The 27,206-nt window shown below is 42.2% G+C and overlaps 2 protein-coding genes across 4 annotated transcripts in view; one reads left to right on the forward strand and one right to left on the reverse strand.

Moving 5' to 3' along the window:
• LOC139338733 (extended synaptotagmin-2-like) overlaps window positions 1-4,790 on the reverse strand; it is a 41,462-nt gene extending 36,672 nt beyond the window's left edge. For 2 of the 3 annotated variants that reach the window (XM_070973984.1, XM_070973983.1), the window contains exons 1-2: window positions 4,578-4,729; window positions 2,831-3,218 (exon numbers count right to left, since the gene is read on the reverse strand). In XM_070973984.1, the coding sequence (XP_070830085.1) occupies window positions 2,831-3,211 (381 nt within the window). In that variant the 5' untranslated portion in view covers window positions 3,212-3,218; window positions 4,578-4,729. Of the gene's footprint in view, window positions 1-2,830; window positions 3,219-4,577 lie in introns of all 3 variants that reach the window. The other variant, XM_070973982.1, reaches the window with a different exon arrangement.
• Window positions 4,791-13,461: 8,671 nt separating this feature from the next.
• The window catches only part of LOC139339158 (vasoactive intestinal polypeptide receptor 2-like), a 50,839-nt gene continuing 37,094 nt past the window's right edge, over window positions 13,462-27,206 (forward strand). The window contains exon 1 of the mRNA XM_070974650.1: window positions 13,462-13,537. Coding sequence (XP_070830751.1) covers window positions 13,487-13,537 — 51 coding nt within the window. The 5' untranslated portion in view covers window positions 13,462-13,486. The remainder of the gene's footprint in view (window positions 13,538-27,206) is intronic.

Here is a 27,206-nt window from a genome sequence, read left to right on the forward strand (position 1 = left end):
TAGAGATTTGAGTCTTTGTAGAAAACACTCTGTTATGAGCTTTTTAAATATTGGTTGGACAAATCTGAAGACTAAACACTTCATTTCATTATTGTACAAGCAACTAACATGAATACAACTGGGCTTCATGATGCGTATTAGCTGCAGAGTTTTGAGGTCAGTGTGACAGAGGTGAAACAGATAAAGTATCGGGGAGGAATGACAGCGTCTGAGTGTCTTTGAGGGGTCAAAGGTCATCGCTGATTGTTTGGCTCATTATCAGAGGGAGGTGTTAATCTCCTGATATCCTTTCACTGGTTTGCCAGTTTCCCTTTAATCAGGCAAACAATGAGCTGTCAATCAGCACTGTTTGGTTTGCACATCCAAGCGTTGTCGGAGGTTGAAACATCTGTGGCACAGACTGAGTCAAACATGCAAAACAAAGATAAAAAATACGCCTGCTGACTCACTACACAACAAACATGACAGCGGCTCGACGCGGCTGCTTCTCTGCTCACAGCGGAGCTTTCTGCACGCAGCCCGGGGTCGTCGCTGAGCGCCGTGTTTCTCAAGGTCTGTGTGATAATGGATGTGTTGATGGGACGCCCTGTGATGGGAGGGGCTGAGTTTGGGTCTGGCTGGAACGCCACCATACGCTCAGCTTCTCACAGTTTTCTGGCATCGTCTCTGATGTTATTGCAGAATGGACGCCTCTTTAATACGGAGGCATCGAGTCGCTGCGTTAATCTCACAAGGCGTAGAAATGCTTCATCATTGAATGAAAGATCTTGAATAAAATAAACATATTGTAAAGACCCGATTATCGGTCATGCTATAAATTAAGTGTCAGTTGTTTGTTTGTGAGTTTGTGGGAAAACGCTGTATTTGTGTTAAAAAGTGCCAGATTTACAAAGCGTGGTAATAACAAAGTCCAGACGCATATACACTCTGTGGCCATTTTATTAGGTACAACTGTACAGTCTCATGCAGTCCGATACAACTGTTCTGCCATGAAGTCGACCTTTATGATGTCTGTAATGTTGAAGTTTCATACACATGTTAATTCAATCACGGTTTAGCATCGAGCTCAGAGTTAATGATGGCGTTTAACTAAATTTACACCAATGTCAGCAAAAACTGAACATCGGAAACTTTGTGAAGGCTGAATTTATGGCTGAGCAACAGATTGTACAGGTGTGCCTAATAAAGTGGCCACACAGTGTAAGCGCTCAGGGGCGAGGACGAAAGAGCTATTTGTGGTTTTAAAAAAGCCTCCTGTGTACAGGTGAGCACACAATTCTCAGTACTAACAGGTAACATAGAATGCTGGGCTGTGCAACGCATCACCTGTCCGGAGGTGAGTGTGTGTATGTGCTACATGGCGGCAGCTTGGTGTTGTTGAGATATCTTCGCATTGTGTTTTTCAACCATTAGCATCCCTGCAGATACTACACGAGTGGATTTCATGAAGCTTGGAGATCATCAAGGGAGCCATGCATTACTGATCTTCTGGATCTTTGCCAACCCAGGCAAAAGGAATTCATTCCTTAGCTCTGGCTAGCAAATGTTACTGGTTTGCTCACATCCCGTGAGTACACACCCAACGGTAATCACCATTCCTTGCATGCTGGCAGCAAGAAATTAGGGCTGGATGAACTTGACACATGCCAAGACCAGAGAATCAGTAGGCAGAGAGCGAATGGCAGCTAGGTGGAAACCACGTGGCCCGTCGGCCTCCTCCTCCTTCACACCTTTTCCTTATTGCTGCACAGGGAAACGAGTGCACGCTGACAGGCAAACACAGCAAGGGGACGAGCGCCAGCCCCCGGGAGCCCCAGGACCCCCGCGGGCTCAGAGGCCGTATGTAAATTATTCATAGAGGACTCCAACTCCTTCGGGTGGTTAACCGCATTGAAAGAGTCCTGGAGCTGGCGAGGAGCTTGTGTGCCTTCGACAAAAGCGCTGAATGTGTGACCTTTCCAAAGGCTATTTGTGAGACCTTCACTAACAAGCAACAAAGTGTGTTTAGTCCTGCGGATTAAAATAAAGCGTGAGAGTATCGAGTGTCAGAGACGATGCATCTTTATATCCCTGATTGCTCTGACTGTTATCACACTGATCCTCTGAGGTGACACAGGGTTAGGGTTATTTTTTGAAAATATGTGCAACTAAAGACTGGGAAAAGCTGTGGAATGGCCCAGAAACATCTGTTTGGATCGTTCCACAGGTAAACCGGTTAATTTGTAACAGGTGAGAGTATCATGATTGGGCATCCTGGAAAGGGTCAGTCGAGGATGGAGCGAGGTTCACCACTTTGTGAACACTTGATTGGATGAAGGAGATTACCGCATGGACTCTTCAGAAAACTGCTGTCAGTAAACACAGTTTGTTTGTAAATGACTGCATTCTGCTTTTGATTAAGCGTGACTTTAGTTTCCAACACAGTTTCAACACCTCACACTCGAGAGTTTGGAAAGGTTAACCAACCACTAACCCAAACAAGAGCACTGGTCTGATCCTTTGACTGGATGTGAGAAAGCTGTGAGGGATGTTCTGTGTATGCTGTTTTCTCTCACTTTCAGTAAGTAGGATAGTGCTAATCCCCAGTTTCCTTGAGACAAAGGTAAAAGCATATTCATTTTGAGTGAAGAAAATCAGTGGGAAGACCAATTACAGTTACATTTTGGACGTGGTGGGCAATGAAGTTATCTCTATCAGCCGCTTTGGCAGGAAAACAGTCAGTGTTGACATCCCATACCTGATGTTGGCTGGAGGAACGCCTACAGGAGTCAGAATAAGAAGCAGTAATGACAAGATAGTGATGATACCAGGATTATAATGGAGGACTCACCCATGGTGGCAACTCAGTAGTAGGCACACTCTGCTTCACCGCTTTTTCCTCATGCTCCAGGAACGCTAAGGCACGGTTTACCCTGTAGTCCTTGCTGCCATAGTTTCTCCTCCAATAGAACAACATGGCGAGTCCAATCAGCACCCAGCTGAAGCTGAACTCAAAGTATCCCAAGATGTAGATCGGGAAGATGATGGCGAAAGTCTTGCCGAATTTAATCCACATTTGGGTGACGTCTGTGAGAGACGACTGCGGCTCTCCATCCAGCTCTTCGGGGGACAGAGGTGGGCCTAAGGTGGAGCTCACGGGGCTGCTGGGCGCTGCGATGGGCCCATTCGCCCTGACGTCTGGTCCCGCGGAGCCCTCCATCCTGTTACTCATTTCCCTGCTGGAAAGACATTTTGACAGATATTTACAGTAAATGTTATTGCCTTGTTGTCACACACAGCAGCTCACAAAGAAAATGCAAATTAATCATCACTGCAAAACAGAGGCCTCGAGCTGCAAGGTTTTTATCTCCACTGGTCAAAGTTAAAAGAATTATATCCAAGAAATTCAGCAGTTACACCCAAGGGATTAAAACGACATTAAGCTTGGCAAAGAATCAGCCAGCTTTCTGACTGGGCTTGTCTCACTGACCTTTAGAAATGAACCATTAAGATTCTGTGTATTAACTTGCTGGTTTATTTGTTCAGCTCTAACACTGAACAGACTTGTAATGACAGCACACCAGATGGAAAATGTGTAAAAGGTATTTCCTTTCCTGTGAGCCAAAGACAACCAAAGAAAACACCTTTCTATGTTCCAGACTGTAATGAGACAGACTCTGAAAAACAACTAGTTTCATAAAACTACAATATAACCTGTAAGGCATGACCATATCACTGAAAATCTTACAATGTGAATCCATCTAAAAACACTGGTGTATAATAAATGGATAACACAGATAATGTGGTAGAAACAGGCCTTCTCCAGAGGCCCCATGTTACAGTAACTCCCCCTCAACAAGTTGGCAGTGGAAAGTTGGTACTATGAAAATGACATTTCAGCAAGCCCCCAAACTGATCCAGATTAGATCAAGGATCTTTCTACTATTTTATCTTTTTACACTACATACTATACTGTTCGTTTAGTCAACAAAATTGCAGTCATTCCAGTGTCTACTTTTTTTGTCTGTAGAGGACGTCATAGGAAACTCCCTTGCAAAAATGTCAACTTTTTTTTAAGCTTAATTACTGGGAAAAGTGACAACTGTACGAAGTTGAAAGACTGGAAGTTATGCTATATAGCGATGAGTTTAGAATGACTCTCAAATTCGGCATATATTCGACAAACCAAAACATTATATTTTAGGAGTATTTCAACTTTAAAAAGTGCCTCAACCGTTGTCATTACGGTCTTTACCCATCAAAACGTAGCGCCATGGATGGCAACACAAGTGTGAAGAGAGAACAGGTTTTGCTGAAATATCAGGTGTTTGGTTTGTTGATATATAGGCCGAATTGAAGAGCACCGTCTACTGAATCCAAAACTCACTTCAGTTACTTGTTACCGTGTGTTAAATTTCACCGTTAAGTACAGCAACTCTTAACAGACAGATTTATTGAACGGAGTCTGTCGTGACGTCCTCTCCACAAAGTGACACGTATCGGGCTAGGACTTCACCACCAGCACTGCGTAAACCAAACACCAGCGAAAAAACAACTTCTTTCTCTACGCTCACCGGCCAGCGAGCGAGACAACTCACCGTTATCCGCCTGCGACATTCACTCTTCCCTGAAAAATATACGGAAATTCACTGTACCAGCCCGGTACACTGCATGACGACCAGCTAAACTCCGTCTGCCCCGTCTCCCCTTCAGTACATCTCGCCGTGAGGGCGTCCAGACCGTCTCAAGCAGCCTGCAGGAAACTGTCATCGCGGGAAGGTCAGCCTCCGACAGGGAGGGAGCTTCAAAACACAAACACAGCGGCGGAGCCGGGCGCCATCTTGTGGCGGGAAAAAAGGTTACGGAGACTGTACTGTTGGAGCAAAAGTTCGAGTCGATGAAAATGGCTTTTCAACAGTATTTAGAGTTTTAGTGTCGATCTTGTCGAAGTTAGAAATTTACATTTAAGTGTATAATACTATTTCTGTGGACTCTTCTTCCACTTGGCATATCCCTTAAGCTGCCAGGCAGCCTTTGACCTTTAACCTCTGACCATTTCATCCTATTTACTACCTGTAATGCCAAAGCTTAATCTGTCCTCACTGTAATTTAGAACGCATGAATAGGCCTAAGCCAGCCAGGTGTTTTAAGAAAGATAATTTAGCAGCCAATATAAATGTGAAATGAAATAGTTAATTTAAAGGATATTTAGGGCCATGTGAGGACAATCACTGCTCAGCGTGCTGTTGATGCACACTTGGAGAGCACAGTTTGCACAGAGGTCATTTCCCCACTAGATGTCATGGTAGTGTGCCTCCTGAAGCATCTCTCAGCTGATGTGGAGCATTATCCCTTTTCCTACCCACTGTTCGCTATTCAAGAATTTCCTGTAGGTTAATTATTAGTTTGGAGTCGTCTCACTGCCGCTCGCACTTTGATGATTGGATGCATCATAGCATTTGAATTTAAGTCAACAGCAAACGCAATCACAGGAAACCAGAGTAAGCAAAGACATTGAGATGAGCACAATTCTTACCAAACTAAAAATAAATAAAAGTAATTATTAGAAAAAAAAAATGATGGAGGATTATCCTGTAAGACAAATGCAGCCTATAACACTGATATGCTCATTATTCTCATTTCATTTTCTCTCCTCTCTGAAACTGTGCAGGGTAATGACAGAGAGAGGGATGAGGAGGAGGAGGAACAATGTGCTTCCCAATATGAGGGTGGGAGGAGAGCAGTTTGCAAAGCCGCAGCACAGAGGCAATAAAGATCCTGTGTCTCCAAGGTAAGAGATAAGAATTGAGGCAGGAAATGATAGGTTTTATTTCAAGCTCAAAGCCAAAAGACTCTTCAAGTTTTGAGCAAACTCAGACTTGCTTCTCAAGGCATCATAGAGTATTATAAATGTCATATCAGCAGAATTTTATATAGATTAAAATGCTTCATTTATATGTTAAACTGTCTGCAGAGAGGTAGATCCCCCCCTGAAGCCTCCTAAGGGTTTCCAGCTTCTCAACTGTCACTTTTTTCCTCCCACTTAAGTTTGCAGGCGTGATAATGTTTTCGCCTACAAGTGTTTCCATAGAAAGCTCAATGAGCTGCTGCAAAAGGCTCTCTGGTCCCTCTGTGCAGAGAGTCCATGAACATGCATGAGCTGGAGATATCAAATGTCCAAATCAGGCAAGAAGAAGAAGGCGAGAGCAGCATTAAACTCACAGCTACGTCATTTCGTTTGGTCAAAGTCTGACATTAAAGACATGAAGAAAACCTTTCTCTTGCATGATGGTGGTCTTTAAAATCCCTCCTGAAGTGTAATATGGCTTCCATCGTGGAAGGAGTGGGCTGGTTCTCCGTTTCTTCAGTCCCTGTAGGTGTTACTTAGGGGGTGATACACTTACAGTGTGGACGATCAAGTCTGAAATATATTCCCTGCAAAAAGGCCTGTAGGAACATTTCAGTCTTTATTCTTTAGTATCTCAGATGTTTCATTCAGTCAGATGCAAAATATGATTTTGTGTGAGTGTAAAGTTTGCTTTTTTCAACCATCCATCATTTTTTTCTTGGCAGTTAGTGATTAATCATCACAGCTGTGCCATGATTGGCCTCCCTGAAGAATTGCTCAAATCTATCCAATCAGAGCTGTTTTCCACTGAGCAGTTTTACCTCATTTGCATCAGATGAGCTGCTGCTGCAGTGCTATTCACCAAATATCTGTATGTGGGGAAAACACTAGAAAGGATGTCATTTGTAGCAAAGAAACTGCTGAACTATTACGTACACACAAAATCAGATGAGTATATAAATGTATAAAAGCAACAATGAATACATACCATGTATATATACAAGTGAAGTGTTTCTGTAAATTGTACACAAGAAGGATGAAGAGTGCACATGTGTAGATAAGGTTTGTACATGAAACAGGTGGACATAGTCAGTACATGCATGTATACATGTCTATATGTGTTATATACAGTGTGCAGCGTCTATATTTAATAATGATGATCTTTGATTTAAACTCAATGTGCAGTGGTTGTTTTAGTATTGCAGGGTTATTGTGGGGTTCATGCTGGTTCTGCCTGATCTGGTCTGGAGTTTTCTGATATTATCTTCTGCTCTGCGTTGGCGGGCTTTAAGTTTTATGTTTTAAATGTCCAGAATGAACTTTGACACTTGACCTTTTAGGTTGTTTTAGCTGCCGTATCATTGAAAAGCTGCATGTTTAGGGATTAAAAATTAAATAATGGTGATTACTTGGAGTGAAGTTGTGAAATAGGAAGATATCAGTGCAAAATGTTGTCCACTTAAGAAAAATCCACATGATAATCAGATTTTAATAACTATTGTTTACAATAAAAATGATCCTAAACCTTCACTGGTCATACAATGCTGATCACTCAGAAGAATGGGTTGTAATGCATACTTGTGTTTACATTTCAGCATGAGCAGTCTTGTATTTTCCTCCTTCTTTTCACACCTACATGCCACTGCATTAAAATGTTACACCACAATCTGTTTCCAGATAATGAGCTTCTGTGCTGCTGTTAATAACATGAAAACTATGCGCTCACATTACACATTCAAATGGGCAGTAAACCCACACACTAAGCTAATGCATAAAGGCTATGCTATATAGCTTTTATATATTAGGTCATGCTGGTGTATATTTCTGTATATGTGGAGACCACATACACTGTGTTATATATGTAAATCTCTTTTTTCCCCTTCTCTACGCACAGTACACAATGCATGAACTATACAGATTCATATAAATATCCAGGTTTCTATATTAATGAACACATGAATTCGAGCTTATACTGTATGTGCTGTGCTCGATTATTTTGCTGGGGTTTGGGGCCGTGGAAACATTTCTATGTGTGAATCGGTGAAAAACAGTGCTGCAAGATATCGTCTGAGTGTGCAGACACATGCATCAAAATTGGCTACAGTGAGAGATATGTACTGTAGGGGTGGGAACCACGTGAGGCTCGATGGAAGATTCGTATCGCTCAGTAATGGAATCAGTGACCTGATATGGAGGAAAGCAGGCAGAAAGAGCTGATGAACAAAAAACACGTACTTTGTTCTAAAACTGTGTGTTTGGTGAAGCAAATCACAAAAGATCCTCATTCGTCTGCTCAGACAGTCTGTGTTTGCTCATGATCTTCCTCGGGAGGCAGAGCTGTCCATTAATGGCTGAATTATAAATGCTCATATTTCCATTTTGTCTGAGCATCTTTCTCTGTAGGGACATCTCGTCCATGCTGGCTAAAAATCCAAGACTTGGAAACAAACAGACACGTTTTCCATAGAGTGCCTGTCCTGCATTCATTTCACTCTATTTGAATTACCCATATTGAGCGGAATAAAATTAACATCTATTTAAATTGGAATTACAGATGGACTGAGCCATGCACAGACCTGTGTGCTGCACACTGGCCTGTGATATACAGGTGGTTCTTTATATCACATAAAAAGCACTATTCAGAGTTCAGAACTACTGAAAACTAGTTTTCACACCTCTCACAGTTTGTCCCTTGCACCTAAACACCAACAATGATGATGATGATGGTGAGAGTTGAGATAAAAGGTTAATTGCATCAAACTTGTTCTATTAAATAGCTCCGTCTTTACCAGGTTTAGCCCGTTTTAATCAACTCGTTCACATAGCGACAAACCAAAAACTTAAAGAGCAAATTTATCAACTCAATCAAAAATTCATTGACTGTTATCAAGAGGTTGTTTGCAGATGGCGTCACGTCACTCTTTTTTTGTGGCACGCACTGCAGATGGAAGGCAGGAAGTGATTTCCCTATAAAACACAGTCACAATGCTGATGTTTTGCGTCATTTACGGTTGCTCCTATCGATCAAACCAAGAAACCAAGAGGAGGTTTTATCGAGTACCAAACGGTGTTGTTCAGTAGAGTGAAAAATTCAAGAAATTGACCGAAAAAAGATGGAAAAAATTCTTTGTTTACCGTCTACAGTCCAGAGGAGCCGAGTCGGATGATGGTAGAACTGGTGTAATGTTAGCTATTGTTTTAAATCTATGGTGACAGCTACAAGCAACACAACAAACACTAACATAAGACAGCTGAACGTTAATAATGTACCCTGTCTCATTTAGAGACAATCCACGTGTTTAGTGGCGTCTCACCAGACCTTTACGAGTGGTTAGCGTAGCAAACAACCGTAACGTAGCAAACAACCGTAATGTAAACGTCAACTTACAGAGCTTGGTCTGTACCAGCTCTATATGGAAAGTGTCCTGAGACAACTTCTGTTGTGATTTGGCGCTATACAAATAAAATTGAAATTGAATTGAACATTCAGCACCGCGGGGTTGAACATTTGTTGCTCGGTTAATTCACAGAGCAGTAAAAGCTGTGCACTCTTGAAAAACAAAATGACAGTCATCCTTGGTACCAAGGTCTTGAACCCAACCACTAACAGAGAAGTTGTTTGCCTCCAGACTTTTGTTGCTTTCATTTGGTTTCTAGAGCAGAACGACGTCTGATTGAGCAGGTAGTTGTTGTATCTGCAGCCTCAACAGCAGCAGATCTTTTAGTTCAGCTGAAAAATCGCTCCTTTTAATAACATAAGGGTTCAGGGTGGGCACATTCTGTTTCAGAGTGAGCGGACACAGCCGCCCTGTTTAAATGAGGCTTTATACACAAGCCATAAAGCCCTCGAAGCAGCTGGACAGAGTGACTGCTTTACGTTTTCTGTCTGCACATTTTAATGCAGTGTTGATACTTTGGCCTACGGCAGGGCAGCTGATGGTCTCTGGCTTTGTGTAAATATGTGCCACTTCATCCTCGCTCTGCTTTCAAGTTTATACTGAACAAGACGGAAAGCATGTGCACATCCAAGAGTGTGTGCATTCGTAATGGAGAGAGAGAGGAGAGTGTCTCTGGTATGTATTTCAGCCGCTGAATCAAGACGTTTCATCTCAGGGTCAGAGGTGGCGCTTCTGCTGATAACCTGATGCATATTTCAGTCCGCTGACCTTTACTTGACATTCAGAGACGTTTTCTGTAATCTCAATCTGTATTGAAAATCTGAAAGTTCACAAAGATTCAAGCGCTAATGTCTCACAGTCTTAAAGCTGAGCTGAAACTGCAAAAAGGGAATTTGTTAGCTTGTCCATGGTGTTTGTTTTTAAGCTGTCCACCCACCCAGGACTGCAACCAATGATTGTTTTAATTGTTGATTAATCTGTCCATCAATCCACTGCAGTAAAAATATTTAGTCCAAAACATGATAATAATCCACAGAAAGATGTTTTCTCCTTTCAAATTAGCGGCGATGTGCTTGATGTGACGGTCGCCATCTTGTCTGCAGTTACTCTGAGGAGTCCCAGCTTTCAAGTGACACCTCACTTGACCAATCACGATCTGCCATATGAGGCCGAGCAACCACAGAGGCCAATAACAGCTCAATGAGCCAATCGCAACCGATTTTGTAGATGCTGACGCTTCTGATAGCCAATGAAATTCGCTAATAGCGATATTACACACATTTTGAACCATGCATGTACTCCTAATAGCTCAGGAGCAGCTGTCAGTTTACTGTGGGTACGCCGTGGATGGGTGTTTTAGGCTGTCTTTTAGTGGACAGGTATTTGGTTAAAACACTGTTGCATCTGAGACTCTCTCAGCTGCCAGAAGGGTAGCAGGGCATCATAGTGAGCATAACTTTCCAGCTCCTTGTTTCTGAGTGAGATACAAACATTACAGCAGGATGGGTCTCTCCAGATGTTGTGAAAGGACAGATGTGTGAAGTGCTGAAGGTGCATGAACTTTTGCACATTGCACAAATTATGATAATCATGATAATTATGATTCTAAATATGTCCAAAACTGTTTTTATCCTCTTGAAAAATGTGCATAAAAGCTGCAGTATCACTGAAATCAAATAAGTTTACTCTGAAATACCTTTAAAAGTTCACGTTATGGGAATCCCCAGGTTACGGGCTGTGGAGAGGTATCTGAGTGTTTGGGCTCACAGTGTGAGTCACTAACAAACCCGAGTTTGACCCGGAGCTCTGTTGTTCTGCTCAGCCTTCATCTATTGTGGAGGAAACATGTAACACGGGGCCTCTGTTTAGCTCTGATTGCCCAGACAGAAAAAATGTGGCGGGGATTAAAAGATGCCCGGATTGCAGCCATCATTAGCGGTAATTAAAGAAGTGGATAAACTGTGAACAGCAGTGATGAGCGCCATGGACCAATCCTTTATGTTCTGGGTTTTATAAGATAAATGAACAAGGAATGTTGTCTGGATGGACAAAGTATTGAACCCTGAAGGCATCATTTGCAGCCCTGATCCTCACCAGCAGATGGAGTTTGCCCTCATGTTGTGGAAATTGTATTTATTCAACCTTCCATTTTTTCCACCTTTAAGGACTTGTTCATGCAGATTTAGTACAAAAAACCCCTCTAGCTTTACACATCCAGCAGTTGTGGAGCAACATGATCGTCCATTCAGAGTCTTGTTTGTGTCACCTGATCAATGTAAGTCCAATATGCTCTCTATTATCTCTGTTTTTGTTCTCCACCACCTCCTGAGATAAATATCTGGTTGTTTAGCTGCTAAATGCTCGACCAGCTAATCTCTACCTGCATCTGCCTGCTGTTTGCTGTAAAGCTCCATAAAGCCGGAGCTGCAGGCTCAGCTGATAATTCTCCTGCGAGCAGCATCTCTCACAGCTTCTTTAAGGTCATTTTGTCAGGTGCTGTTTTTGGTCAAGACTCTGACCATAAACTTCAAGCTTTCATAGAGAAGTTTGAAAAATGATCACGACACTGTGATGTAGTGACGGACATAATTCAGCTCTGTCTGTGCCAAAAAACTAGAGTGATTGTTTGAGGTACATCTTGACCCGGACTATCAACGAGCGGATTGGACCAAACCCATTCATTGGTATACACTGGAAGAAAAGGGCTGTGCACAAAAATGAGTGTGCAGGTGTCTGCTTAGTTCATTGTCCACTGTCCATGTGCTGTATTTACTTTATTTAAAACCCTTTTTCTCTCAGTCAGTCTCAATTATTCTGGTGTGAGATTACTCCCAAAGCAATTTCCTGAACGACCAGGTCAATTGTTGAGACAGTGTTGCGACTTTCAGACAGAGGAACTGTTGAAGTTTGACTGGAAGTTTTAATTTCTTTCCTTTTCACAGCTGCAGTGTGCAGTCAAGCTGTTTTGACTGTTAAAGTGAGACTATGCAACTATTGGAAGAAGAAATAAAATATTCTTCTTTTTCCAGATGAAACGTTGAATCCATGAGCAGTAACACCAACCCCCAGCTGCAAGTGTTGTGGAACAACCGTCTGGGTTTTTATCACAAAATTATCTCTCAGAAAAATCTGTGCTTATCTCTGTAATTCCCCCCCTCATCTTCAAATCATCATACTATTAGTAATACTAAAGTTTATCCGGATGAAAAGCACCTTTGACATCTCAAAATGCTTTACATTAAGTTGTGTAAAGATGTTTTAACACATTTTGACAACTTAAAAGTGGCAAATACAAGCAGTGAGACGCAGATGAAGAGCAGGAAATATGATTATCTGACAGCTTTAGTTTCTAGGTATTTTATATATTAAGATGTTTGCATGCAAAACATATGAATACCTTACGAAATATGTTTGTTAGAAATCAAAATATTATCATTTCACTTCAGGCTCTGGCTAATTGTGCCATGGTTCCTCAATATTTTCTGAAATCTAAAGAACTAAATACTCAATAAATAAATGGAAAAATAATAAACAGATGAATCCATCATGAAAGTAATCACTGGTTGCAGTTTTGTACGAAATAGTTTAAAATGAGTCAATTTCAACTAAACACGACAGTGAAATCCTGCGTTTACATGAAGAATAAAGTAATAGTAATCTATTGACAGAATATATAATAATATATTTAGGACATTTTTCTGCACTGACACTCCTTTTAAAACGTCAAGTACGTTTTTTTTAACATATATATTTTTTTAATGCAGGACTTTTACGAATCACTTCTAAAACAGACAGGAAGTCAGCGCAAAGATGCTAAAATCCGTCTGTTTAGTTGATTTTTTAAGCCATGGTAGCTGCATTTTGTACAAACTGAAATTTTATTCTCCCCAAACTAAAAAGAAATTAAGTTACATTTGTTATGAATCGGAAACTAGATTGATTCTATATCGCAGCAAGCCTCTGTAAGTGTTTTATTTTGAAACGCAGTGGCGGAAGTCAGCGCCTATCGTTGTGACTTGACGATTGAAGGCAGATGCGGGGAGCTGATCTCTCCGCACATTCTGCTCTGTGGAAGTGTGGATACAGGACATCAGCTCTCTTCCCTTTTTTATGCGTTTTTCTCTCCATGGAGTTTATGAAACATTCACATCCTGTTTCCGGGATGAAACAGCCCAAAGTGGAGTTTAAATGAAGTCCTGGAGCCCTGATCTCACCTGTCAGGACAGCTGACTGAGGGGCTTCTTCCACCTGAGGAGTGAACATGAAAGTTCTGCTCTTTGTCGCCTTGTGCTTCTCGACCTGTCCGCTCACGGTGAGTCTCGTTTCTGCAGTATTTAAAAAAATAAAATAAATAATAATATTAGAATGATTCTGAAAGCTCAGATTCTCATTCACTGAATTTACAAAAAGGCTGAATTTTAATTAGTAAAGTCACATATCTTTATTTTTTACTGTCATGACCAATGGTGACACGTCACCTTCATATTGTTAGTGATGTTCCAGTTTAAGGTTTTGACCTTTGTGCTTCAAAGCTGAGGTGTGGATTTGTCCGATTTTATGGTATTTTGATCTCTGCTGTCTTCATGTAATTATTCCTTCAGTATAACAACAATCTGGATTTTAAGACCCACAGTTGTAAGGATCAATTACAGGGCTGCAGTTAATTATTATTACTATCAATTCATCTGCTCCATGAAATCTTAATTAACTGCAGTCATAGTGAAAAAGCACACTTTGCCATTTTTAAGCAAAAACACTCCAAATCCTGGTTTCTCTTGAAAATTTCTTGTGGACTAAATGATTAATAATTAATAAAAACAATCATTAGCTGCAGACTTTTGTCCAGCCAACAGTCAAAAACACTCAATTTAGTGTCAGAGACATTTCATAAAACCATCACAGGTTCACATTTGAGAAGCTGCAACCATGAATATGATATGTATGAATATGAACATTATATGTATTTGGTTATATTAAAATTTCAAAATCGATTGATTAATCAGTATTTAACTGAGTGTTTCAGCTCTAATCAGCTCAAGTGTAACTCTATTAACTGTAATCAATCCATTTTGAGGTGTAATCCTACAGAAGCTTAATCAGTTAGGAATTTAATCAGCTGCTATTTTATGAAAATATTCCCCCAATTTGTCAAATCTAAGGCTTTGCTGCTCTTTACTGTCTCATGTGACCATAAACTGAACATCTCATTGGCTGTGGGACCGTTTAATTGAGAAAATAACTGGCAGACGAGCAGATTGTGAAAATATTAGTTGAAGTCTGAAGTCGTCTTCAAGCATTTCTCTTTCCATTAATGAGGATAATCTGTGGAAATAATCTGTCACTGTTGGTTGTTCTTGTCACGCCGTCCTATTTTTTCAGTTAGGATAAACAGCCTCTCTCTCTGACTGAAAGCAGACCGGGCTGTCAAAATGTTCTCATCACCCAAAACAAATGTGAGGGTTTAATTATCTAACTGATGAAGACTGCTGCTGCCTTTTCACGCGAGCACACACTCTCTGGCCGTCCCTCTTATACTCTCAGATCCTTTGGTTTGGATTAGTAAATTCTCAATAAAGTCCATGGAGTTTGGTGTAAACACTGGATGTATGAACAAAGCCAAGAACAGAGCCTGGATCTGTAAACTGAGATGCTTGTTGGGTGATATAATAATCACATGACAGACATTTTGTCTGTCAGCCAGCCAGTTGTCCCTCTTTTCCTCATGGCAGCATCTGAGACTTTTGCATGTGTATGATTTTTGCTGGATTGGACAGAAATTGTCCTCTTTTACTCAATAAACAGTTGGGAATAAACAACGTGGGAATATTTTAGAAATCTCACAATTTCATTTTGATTTTTGGTGCCTCACGTTTGATCCAACATCAGTTCTGGATTCAGTGAACAGAAGAGCGGCACAGTGTTCACGCTCTCCACCGTGCCAAAGCGCTCACGTGTTTTCAGATCACTGAATTGCAGCGTGATACAGAATTAACCGTTAAGGTAGCTGGCCTTGATGGTCGCTCGTAAATGGGAAACATGTCAAACTCTTCTGTCTGTGTCTTCTGGCTAATGTCCACCTCAGGGTGGGCGATGGAGAGACCATTCATTCCTGATGATGGACACCTTGAAGGACATTGTCCTGCTTGTACCACGGGCCAAGAAAAACAAAACTGAAGCCCATTCATTTGTCTTTTCACACATTTTGCAATCAAAATTTAAGCTTCTAACACCTGAGGGTTGGAGCAATCACCACCATCCCATAAGTCTCATTTGTAATGGAAACGCCGTTCACCACTCCAGTAAATAGGCCGAACCGACGGCAGATATTTCTATTCCACTGAGCTCATAGAACCTTTGGCTCAGCTGTGAGCCAGGAAGCTAATGCTATGCTAGCAAGACTCAACGTCCATGTCGTGACAAACGGTAGATATAATCTGACAGCGGGTTTAACAACAGGACTGAAGCAGCCAGTTGAATAGCGTCTGGGATGTGAGATCATTGCTTATGTGATACAAAGTCTTAGTAAGTTCAGAGGGGCAGTCTACTTCCTGCAGCTTGTGTGTTACAGTCGCCATCCTGTGGTGTTCAGGGGATGAGGTGTTGAAGGACGACACTCGCTGTTGTAAATAAGAGTTTGAGATGTAGTTTTTTTCATGGTCCATGATGATCTGATGGAGGCTGATGTCTTTCCCAGCTTTCCTCTTCCACATTCCTGGTCTCGAATCTGTCATTACATTGAATGTGTTTAAATGATGATAAATAATGCTGTTCTGAGTCTCCGGAGAACTATAATGTGATAATGAGAGTTTAAGAGGTTGATCCAATATCTGCTTCTGCACTGGCTGTATGCCTTAATTTGCCCTCATGTATGTTCCAGTCTGCATGTTTTCTGCAGCCTCAGTGCACCACAGGACAGCAGGGACTCAGGTGTGAACTGGCTCACAGCCACAGTCGTACATGAAGCTCATCTGTCTGAACAGGAGCTGCAGGATCGCCTCATCCAACTCCGTGTCGTGGATTTTAAACCCAAACTCAGTTACTGGAAATGAGCGCACAGCAGAAGCAACACCCTGACTCCAGGTCATCTGTGTTGATGTTATCTGATGTTATTTGGCAGAACAAAGGGTACCAGATGTCTGGAATCAGCTGTAGTCGGTTTGTTATCACACATCCGCTGAAAAAGTGTTTTCATAAAGGACAGGAGAGAAGAAATCTAGTTTTGTTTTTCATCATTTGTCCTCGTTTGAAACACAGAAACAACCATTGAATTTAAGCTAAAGAAAAAAAAAAACACGTGTCAGTGCAGAGCTGCTGTGAAATGCAAGAAAAAATCGGATTTAAAAAAGTTAAATTTCACACTCCTACAAAACATTTATGAGCCACAAATAAAAAACATGATGCAAAACAACAACACTGGTCAACACACTTAGAAAATAAAGTGCATGAAAGCTCTGAAAGCTGCTGTTTCTGTAGTCTTAAGTCAGTTTCTATGAGGCAATTGACAGCATGGACATGAAAACTCTCTATGTTGGATAATCTGTCCAAAGTTCTTTTCATGTCAGTAAGAAACAGAAAGCAGGTTAAATTTGAATAAGCAGGCGTTCGCTCTGCCGCACCATATCCAGCTCTAATACACCTGAACTATCCACAGAAAATCCTTGGAAGAAGACATCAAAGCTCGCTCCGTGTGACTGGCAGGTGACGGCTGACGCGTGCAGAGCCGAAACCACGATGAAGCAACTCAGAGGCTGGAGATGAGAAAAGGAAAAGATCCTCACCGGTTTCCATTTTAGGATAATCTCTTAATGCCAATTTGGAAAAATCAGGAGCAGAGAAAAACAGGCTCAGCTGCGTTCAGCGTGTATAATTCTGCTTTAGGTTAATTTGTAACATCCCTTCATTTACTTACTCATCACTTCTAAAAGAAAGTTTCACACACACAAAAAAGCAATTTGCATGCAACCCATAGATAACATGAAATTTAGTCAGCGTCTGTGCTTTTTGTCACTCGAAGCATGTTTTAATTTCACGTTGGACTTATTGCGTTAACGTGTTTTTGGAGCAGTTTTATGGAGCAGAACTGGCAGAGTCTCCGGGTGAGAACTGTGTTTTCATTGTTTTGGGAAATGATGGCGTGACAATGCGAGTGCGACGAAGAGCGGCTCTTTGCAGCCCACTCTTCTTGTCTCAGACTCAGCCGCCGGCTCAGTCAATGCTAACTGGATGTTTTGTAACAAGCACGTGAGATTTATTTGAGTTTCTGAGAGGCGAGATTAAAGGGCACATGGCGCTGTGATGAGGGGGAACACTCAGATCTTCTCAGCCAGTGTTGAAGATAGTGAACAGTGATGGAGATGTCTTCATATCTTCATCTGGGTCATCCTGGTCCAGGATATGGGACGCTACGACAACATCACATACTTCCAGCTTCCCCACAGAGAACAAGAGAGAGAACAACGGTCATTATCTTCATGTACAATCAATCCGCAGAAAACAAATCGACTGAGGAGGGTTTCGTACCTGCAGTTTGGTTCATTAGGTTCAGAGCGAGGGGAGGAAAATGCTGCATTGTTCCCTGTTTGTTTCGGTTCAGTTTGAGTTCACACTGATTTACGACCAACAAGAGGAGCAAACGTGAAAAATGTCCAAAAAAGTTTGGGTGCCGTGTAAAACATAAATAAAACAGTCTGATCTTGTTTATTCTGAATGTGATGCAGCAACATCTTTCAAAGAAGTTGGGACAGGAGCAGCAAGAGACACATATCATATCCCAAAATCCTCTGCTGCCAAACACTGTGGATATTTAATGTGTGTAAGATTGTGTTTTAATCATGGGAACACATAAAACACTGACAATGAAAATTAGTTAATCACCCATACTGTCCAATAAATGAGCCCATGATGTCATGTAACGTCCTCGGTCCGGACTACTCTGCAGACTGACCTTTGGTGTTAACAGCCAGATGTTCATGTCTTCTGGTTAACTGAGCCTTTTTTCCAAACCGCAGGATGTGTTTTATGCCTCTCCTGTGGTATTAAATCACACGGGTGCCTGCATGGAGAGCTGGCAGGGCTGATAGAGGACAGCAGGACGGATGAGAGCAGGTATTTCCACCTCCAGAGGGATCAACAGGACGCTTTGGCATCCACCAAACCCACACCCACGCTACTACGCTCGCATCGCAGTCAGTCATCCAATTATGGGCCGAATGCTAACAGAGAAATTTAATGTTGCCTTTCAGCAGCGAGGCATCAAGGCGTCAGTACAAAAGTATATAAAATCACAACTCCCACTTTAGCAGTGATCAAAGCTGCTGCACGCCTTCTCTAATAGGAAACAACCGAAAGGAAGTACAAGTGAAACACGGCTTCAAGCCTACATTTCTCCAAATAGACACAAGATTTACGTGACACTTTGAAGTTAGATGAGCGGAACAACTCGCTTTGTAGGCTTTCAGAAATGCAAAAAAGGTCTGCTGCCCAAACATCTTTTCTTGCTGCAAATGATCACACTTTGTAGAGCAGGAAGGAAAGTCATTGATGTATGAAACTACAATATGAAGCTGTGTGAACAAAGCTGGAATCATCAAAGCATGCGAGGCTGGGTGGTACGGTCCAAACCAGTGAGCTGGATGCTGTGAGCTACACCTTAATCAACGGCGCCAGGTGATGATTGTGGTGCCTGTTGGTGTTTTCATGGAAACAAATTGGATGAGTCCCGTGAGACCCACCATGGGATCGCATGGCAGGGGAAGAAAGAGGCTCAGCTGCCTTCTCTCTCATGTGAAAACGTGTTTATTTATCACTGCCTGGCTCTGCGGTGATGCAGGCTCCTGCAGTCCAGCACGGTTTCCTTTGACTGGGAGGAAAACAGCGGTTTCTTCCGTTATCTCCCACCTTTGGAGCAGTGAAACTCTTTTAAGTGCTGCATGGTGGTTGAGATAGGAAGCTGCTCATCTCAGGCGTTACACAGTGAACGTGTAACTCGATCGAGTTGATGCATTGGAGCTTAATGCACCTGTTGCACAAATACTTTACATGCAACTTTTAAAGTGTATGAGAAACACATGTTTACGACCAAGGGACGAAGCTCTGCACCAGCTGTAGTAATTATGACGGGAGCTAAAGAGGCAGTCAGTGACGTGACTGTCAAAACATCAGAATTCACAGTGCAGGAGGAGCCGTTTCTGTGCCTAAACCCTTACCAAATATCCAGAGCAAGGCCACCTCATACAGCGGATCTGCCTTTCTGCAGTGATCTGTAGCAGTTGTAGGAGGCAGAGACGATTTTTTGTCGTTCAGTTTGGACTTGCTGGTTTATCTGGTCTGATGCAGGTTTCCACATGAAGTCTCTGTGCCCAGCAGAAAGTAGCTACAGCACACACAGTAATGAGATACAGGGGTGGGCGTCTCCAGTCTTTGCTAAGCTACTCTAACCACATCCTGTCTGGAAAGAAAGCAGTTAAGCGTTTTTTAAAAAAATCTATTCCTTCGTATGCTTAAAACTACATTATTTATTTATTGAGTGGCCACACAGACGCACACATAGAGGCCTGAGCATCGAGCTGTGACACACTTTTATCACCAGAAGACACATGGAAACATCTCCACCAAAGCAGCATCTGTCTCTTTAGCTGCTAGCTGTGGAACTATCTTCACCAGCTACTGTCTTTGTCTGACACATTTGGCGGGTAATGTGGGCCTGCAGAGCTTTTTGTGGCAGAGAAACCAAGACTCAACAGCTCCATACAGTTAAAGCTGGGTGATAATTGATAATATTCTGGGTGTGGGTATAGAAATACTGACTCGCGGAGCATCAAGCTCTGCTCAGGTTTCTGGTTAAAAGCTTGAATAATGTGGTTTGGGGGATTTCAAGAGGTCATCAGGGTTTATTTTACCTGAGAATTCAGATAATGATTAAAAAGAGAAAAAACATAGCTGCGTCACTTCGTGTTTTGGTGTTTGAAGTTGGAGTATTGGAGTCAGGAAGTCTGCTGCTAATGTGGAGCCAAGACAAGAGGAGCAGCTGACGACCACCAAGGCTGAGCGCACTTTGACATCAATAATTCAGTGAACATCCGTCCATCTAGAAGTTCAACTAAGCTGATACGTGTTATGAGAAGGTTTTTGAAAGGGAAAGGCACAAATGAACGCACATATGATTGATTATTGTCAGATTTTGATGGATCCGACTGGTAGAATCCACATTTCCATGACGTCTACAATACATGACTTTTTTTAAATAATGTATTTATTTATTGAGTTATTTGTGCCTGTTTTAACACCTGGTGAAGCTGATGTTGGTCCTTTTGGGTATCTCAGGTTCATTTAAAGGTTTTTGTTGATCTTATTACTTGTATTTACTGTTAATTATATAATTATGACAGGAGCAAAGGAGGAAGTCAGGCGACGTAGTATAAAGAACAAGAAAGTCTGCATGTGGACAAACTGGACTTTCTGCTCCGCAAACCTCAGTTTCAAGGGCCACGATGATGAAGGTCTGGTATGTCTGAGCTGGTTCTCATCAACGGGGATATATGACATTTTGGGAGTTATTCATAATCAACCTATAATCAGTTGATTAGGTATGAGGACGAGCTGTCTTCATCAGAGTATCTGAAAGAGTCAACAATCCTGTAAAGTTGGCGTACATACAGTACATTAAGAGAGACTAAGAGTAATTTCTTCCCAAAGAAGGAGATCTTATTTTGGAAAGCTGCTTGTTGTCCTTGTTTTTAGGCCACAGAACGCAGCGAGGCATATCCCATTATGATTAAGCACAGTGCTGTGATTCCTCATGTGCAGTTGCTTACCAACAGTTGCTTTTGTGCCGTGAGCATGAACATTAACACAATGTGATGAAACGCTGGCTTCCATTATGTGCAGCCAGTGCACAACAGAGCAGAATATAATAGAGGCACTGAAAATATTAACAGCTCTCTTTGCTGTTGGTGTCTTCTAGTTGTCATAATCGGGTTTAAATTTAGGCCTGTTTCACTGATGGATCCTTAGTACTGTAAATCACACACTGGATAAAAGCATCTGCTAAATAACCCTAAATGGGATTGACACTGGTTATTGCCCCGAACTCTGTTTTTTATAATAAGGATAAGTCTGGTGTTTTTCTTTTGTCAACAAACCTCATGAAAAGACCAAAACTAACAATCTGTCGTCATTGTTACTGATAATGTAAAATCTTTATGAATAAACGTTCCTCAAACAGGATGAAATAGTGCTTTATTGGGAACTATTTTCAGTGGCGGATTAATCCACCTGTGGTACGCAAGTGAGTATTTGGTGCAGTGTGTGTGCGTTTAATGAAGGAGCGTCATCCAGAGCAACAGTGTGGCTCACTGATGAGTTTTTAATAGTTTTTGGACAATAATGGAGCTCTATGGCACACAGGAGGAAGGTCTATCAGCACAATAACTGTCCGTGGGACCATTTCGTTGTTGGTTTGGTATTTTCATGGCATTTGTTGACAGGAAGAAAAACTAGAAAGTCACCAAGGATATCCTTTAATGTTGAGTTTCCTTGTATTTTTTCCTGAAATAGTATTTTCAGTGTTTTAAAGTACCACATTACACAGAATCTGCAGGCATTTTATTCCCAACATGTTGCCCAAACAAGGTGCTGGACAGTCAAAGTAAATGAGTTTAAAGTGTAAAATCAGTGAATCTTTGCTCCTGTTCTGCGCTCACTCAAAGGTGTGGTTCAGTTCAGTTTTGTTAAGCAGTGAATGTTTGTTACGTTTGAGCTGAAATATTCACCTCAAAAATTAAGTCTGTTTCATCTGCACATTAAAGGCATCCTGTCCAAACCAGCAGGAAGTGCTGATGACAGTTTTGTGCCAGCGGCAGATATTTTCAGCAGACGCTGTTGATTAATTACTGTGTTATACTTCATATACAGACTAATTTTTTTTTAACACAAAGACCATAATTTGGTGTGTATTCAGCTGACTTATTACTTCACTAATTACAGTACATGTGGTCACGGACTTTTATGATTCCTAATTTTTTTCTAATTTGTATTGTGAGCGTGGTCATTCTTGCGGAAAAACGGTCAGGAGATATTCTGTCTTCAGTTAAAGGTATTTATTAACACAAAATAGAGAACATGAAGAAGAAGAATCGGAGGGACAATCCCCTTTATTTGTCACACAATTTTTCATGCACATGCACACACACGACATGCAATTGGTGAAACGTCCTCCGCATTTATCCCATCCTGGTCGTCCTTCCTCCGCAGCAGACCAGGAGCGGTGGGCTGCCATCCAACCAGCGCCCGGGAACCCAGTTCCTGTTCATCACCGTTGGTCAGGTGGTGATCCTCTTGCATGTTTTTAGTGGGTTTTTTAAGGAGGGAACACGGGGAGAACATGCAAACTCCACACAGAAAGGACCCTTTCCTCGAGCAGCAGGCGCCGGAGGCATAGTGGAGGACACGCCCCCCAGTGCCCACAGGGACCTTCTAGCTGTGAGGCGACAGTGTTACCACCAAGCCACCGTGCCAACATGTACATGAATCTCAGTCTTCTGGGAAATCGCAGTCTGCAAGCAGTTAGCTGCAACCACCCGCCAGAATGAGAATGCCTGACTTAGGATTACACAGAGTTTCATAAAGAAATGTGCAGCTATCTGATTGGTCAAAACAGGTGGGGGGAAACCGTGGTTTGGACTTTAGCTCTCCCTTGTTGGTGCACAGGCTGGTCCCAGCCTCTTGGCACACGACCCATCCAATCCATAGGAGAGAGCGCCCTGAAAGGGAAGATGGCTAGATCCTCCTCTATATGTAAATTATGTGTTACCTAACACATAATGACACGATGTGAAAACCCTGCTTCTCTGACGCCCGCCCCCTCGATCTCGCTCCTCCCCCTGTTCGGTGAAGTCATCTCACCAAACCTGAGCCGGTGCTGATTGCTGCGGCAGCCTAAGTGTGAATGAAACGTGTTTCACGATAATAAAATCACTGGTTCTGTAAAGCGAGTCTGGTGGCTTTGGCCAGAGCGATACAGCTTCTGTTTGTGGTTAAACAACTGATACGTGAGTGACTGTGAACCCTGGAGCAGATGGTGGAGCCAGGGTGGAGTCGCGCCTCAGGGCCTGACTCTGGGGTCAACTGTCATATCTGTGGATCCTGACGGAGTCTCATTTTATTTATATGACTTAAATTTGGGGCAGCCATTGCCTAAAGGTCAGAGTAGCAGGCTCATTACTCAGAGGACCAGCTGGGGAAATGTTTGAGCAGCACTCTCCCCTCCGTCTGCTGCTACCGGCTCTGCACAGCGCCCTTGAGCAAGGCACTGAACCTTGAACAGGCCCGTTCTGAATTGCTCAGTAAGGAGAAATGATTTTCGAGATGGCAGATGCTGAAGTTGAGAGAAGACTTTTCTTTCCGCAGCACACGTTAACAGTCAGTGACCATGCCAGACTTCAACAAAGCAAATTTATACAGTGAGCTCGCTGGAAGACGTGGAGCTTCGTGCTGCACTAAGACACCCCTGCAGTGTGATTACTGCGATAAAAGAAATCAGGAAACCACATTTTCCACTATCTGTGTAATCTGACTGAACAAGCTCTGTCTCCTAATAGGCTTTGCTGCCCACAAGCACGGCTCCGATAAGCACTGTGAACGCTCCTTTGTATCAAGTCTCCGCTTTGGGGATCTGTTGCACAACAACAGCTGCCTATTTGTTGATGTCTGATAGCACATTTACACTCGAGGCGGTTTGCTGAAGCTGTTCGGAGAGAAGAGAATGATTCATTTCATCAGCCAGCAGCGTGTCAAGGATATGTTTATTTTTTAGAAACACACATGTCAAAAGATTTGTTTGTTTGTTGCAACCTGCCACTTCAAGAGTCATTAGCATGTGACATATATGTCAGAGTGGTGATTAGCCATCCCTTATAGAGCAAGCGACACCTTTGAAACACAGAGGCAGTTTTTAAAGTGCTTTGCATAAAGTGCGCTTTACGCTTTGAAACAACATTTAAGTGATGTAATGAAGAGGAAAACAAGATATCCTCTTTCTTTGCCTGTCAAGAGTTGCACCACCTCCAAATAAAAACTGAGGCAGAAAGCGATTAAGGCCTGTTGATCAGCCTCTCTGGATGTCTAACCATGACTACATATTGTAATTCTGAACAGATTTGACTGTTTGAAGCATACAAAGGTCTTGACAACACCTGTGGTTGCTCATGGTAGTTTAATGTCACAGCAAACTCCCACTAATTTTCCCAGAAATACAAGAGAATAGCAGCTGGTAGCTTTTTACAGTGCAGCCAATCAAACGGTCTATCCATCCATTAGCTCTTTAGCACACCTGCAGGTCATTTAGTTGCTAATTTACCTCACCTCTGTGGGCGGGGACCCACACTGACAGGAGAGCATGCAAACAGCAGAGCTCATGGGTGGGTTTGAACCCACAACCTGTGGCCGAGCATGTTTTAATAAAGCTGTTAGTCACTGATTTACAGCCTGCTGCTCACCGCACACACAGCGGGACACGCTGAAGGGATGAAGGTGTGCAGCCTGTTGCCTGCAGCTCTTCATCTAACAGCTCGCTGCGGCTGTTCCCTCTTGTTCCATTTGTCCTCGTTTTGTAGAGCACACATGCATCATTTCCTGTAAATCCCTCGTGTGTGTGAATCTCATAATATAGAGGGGTAATTACCGAATGTAAATACATCAAATGGTTATTACTGAGGTAAATACCAACCATAAATAATATGAAAAACAAGCTTTGATTTAGTTAAACTTTTACAGATTTGAACTTCATGGCTGAGCCCAGCAACTCTGCTTGAATCTGTGATCTCGTTCTTTCTGTCAGTCCCCAAAGCTCATGACCATAGGTGGCCATTTTTGTCCATTTGGCTCAGCTTCCTTTCCACAGTCTGATAAAGTGCATTACTGCTGACGCTATCTTACCTTCACAGAAATATTCATGAAATACATTCATATTTACAATCACCCCTTTGTTTGATGATGATGATGCTGACAGACTACATGACTTTCCTGCAAAAGTGACCAAATTGATCTTAAACCGTATACATGCAGGATAATCTTACAATAAATCACCACCTAAAGGTCTGAAATCTAAGTGTTTGGAGGTCAAACGATGGCCGATAGATTCAGTGTTAAATGTTTTCTCTCCAGTGTCGAGCCATGTGACGCCCCGGGCTTAAATCTGACTCATGGTCTTTGCTGTCACCAGTCTTCCACGCAAACCCCCACTCCCATCCTCCCATGACATCACAGACTGAAACATTTTGCTGTCGTGGCCCACAAAGTAGAAAAAGGTTTAAGCGTGTAGCCGGCAGCCATGACAGCTCAGGCAGATGAATATTGACGTACAGCATCTATGATCTGTCCACAGATGATCATGTAAAACAAATACAAAGCAAAAAACGCACAATACCAGTACAAAAGACTGGATAAAGCATGTAAATGGTTATAAGGAGGGCTGGTGACACAGAGATGCTTAGGGACAACTCTAATTTTAGAGCCACGTGAACAGAGCACATCAGATTAAACTGATGTCCATCCACATTTTCTAATGTTATTTCCTGCCCTAAGAGAAAACTGATCACCCACATTTACATTTTACGAGCTCGTCTGTTGACACCACCTGGGTCCTCAGTGCGCCTGGTTGTGTCACAGCGGTCGTTGAGAGTCGCTGGATTCACCTGAGGCCAGGTGTAAATAACAGTCGAGGCCAACAGTGAAGTCCAAGCTCTTTCATAAACGACCACCTGGATTTTTGTGATGGGTTTTAAAATCTCTTCTAAACAGAGAAACTCAAAAAAGAGGCAAATTAGGACTTTCTGATCATCTGACTCCTCAATATATCAGTGTCTGACTTTCACTCATGGCCTTCCTTTCAACATTTTATGATCCAGTATTTGGTTTTAATTCAGTTTTTTCCTTTGTTCAACAACTTGCAGTGGACATTTCTGGTCTGTGTTCAACTCTGTGAGGCAGCTTAGATACATTTTACTGCTGAGTAGCTCTGTACTCAGAAAATAGAAGGTGATTGTGTCCTGTAGTATTTTCCGTAATATCCTGTGAGGTCTGGACAGGATGCAGACAAACACTCCGTCTTGTATACTGACTATGATCATCATTATGTTCATAAACAAGACATGCACACACTGTCCAGTTTTATACTAACAGGGAATTTGACAATACATTTGGTATGGTGATAAATGCCTTGTAATTTTCCAAGTAGGAAGTTGGGATTTCCAGCTTTTCAAACATGGCTGGAATGCAGCAAGTGTCTGGTGAGCGTCTCCTGCTGTTTCTCACAATGAATCATCCTTAACTTGTTTTCGTCTGGACTGCAGATGTTACACTTAAAGTTTATATGCTAGATGAGGCCGCGGAGGCTCGGCAGGCCTGGACCCGCTCCCTCCTCAGTCAGCCTCTGCTGTAATTTCTAATCCGTTAAACAGTAAACTCAAGGCAATACAATCATCTCCCAAAGCTCATTTGATAGCAGGTGTGCAGCGCTGCTGAACGAAGCCACAGCAGGAGGACACGGAGGAGAGAAGCTGATAAGAGCGATTCATTAACATTTCTAAAGCTCAGGCGTGAACTGAGTGGAAACTGAAAAAATCTGCTCCCACTGTTCTTTATTTATTGTTATTTATTTATTTGTTATGAACCTTTACTGAACATGGCACAAAGTGTCTCTGTGTTGTTTTTTTTGTCAAACTTTGGAAAAGACTGCACAAAACTCTCTCACTGGTGATGATCTTACATACGATGTATTTCTTTGTCCTCTGTTGTGAGTCAAGAAGATCTTTAACGGGAAAACTCAGGGATTATAAAACAAACTGCGGGAAAAAATACAAAATAATTCGGTGTGCTCATGTTTGTGCTAACAAGAACATCAGACATATTAACCTTTGTCTTTATCCACTTAGGACAAAGTCAGGTTAAGTCCTCGCCGTGTCTTGGCTGGGTGACTGGTAAGA

Source organism: Chaetodon trifascialis, chromosome 11 (genome assembly GCF_039877785.1).
Source record: "Chaetodon trifascialis isolate fChaTrf1 chromosome 11, fChaTrf1.hap1, whole genome shotgun sequence".
NCBI lineage: Eukaryota > Metazoa > Chordata > Actinopteri > Chaetodontiformes > Chaetodontidae > Chaetodon > Chaetodon trifascialis.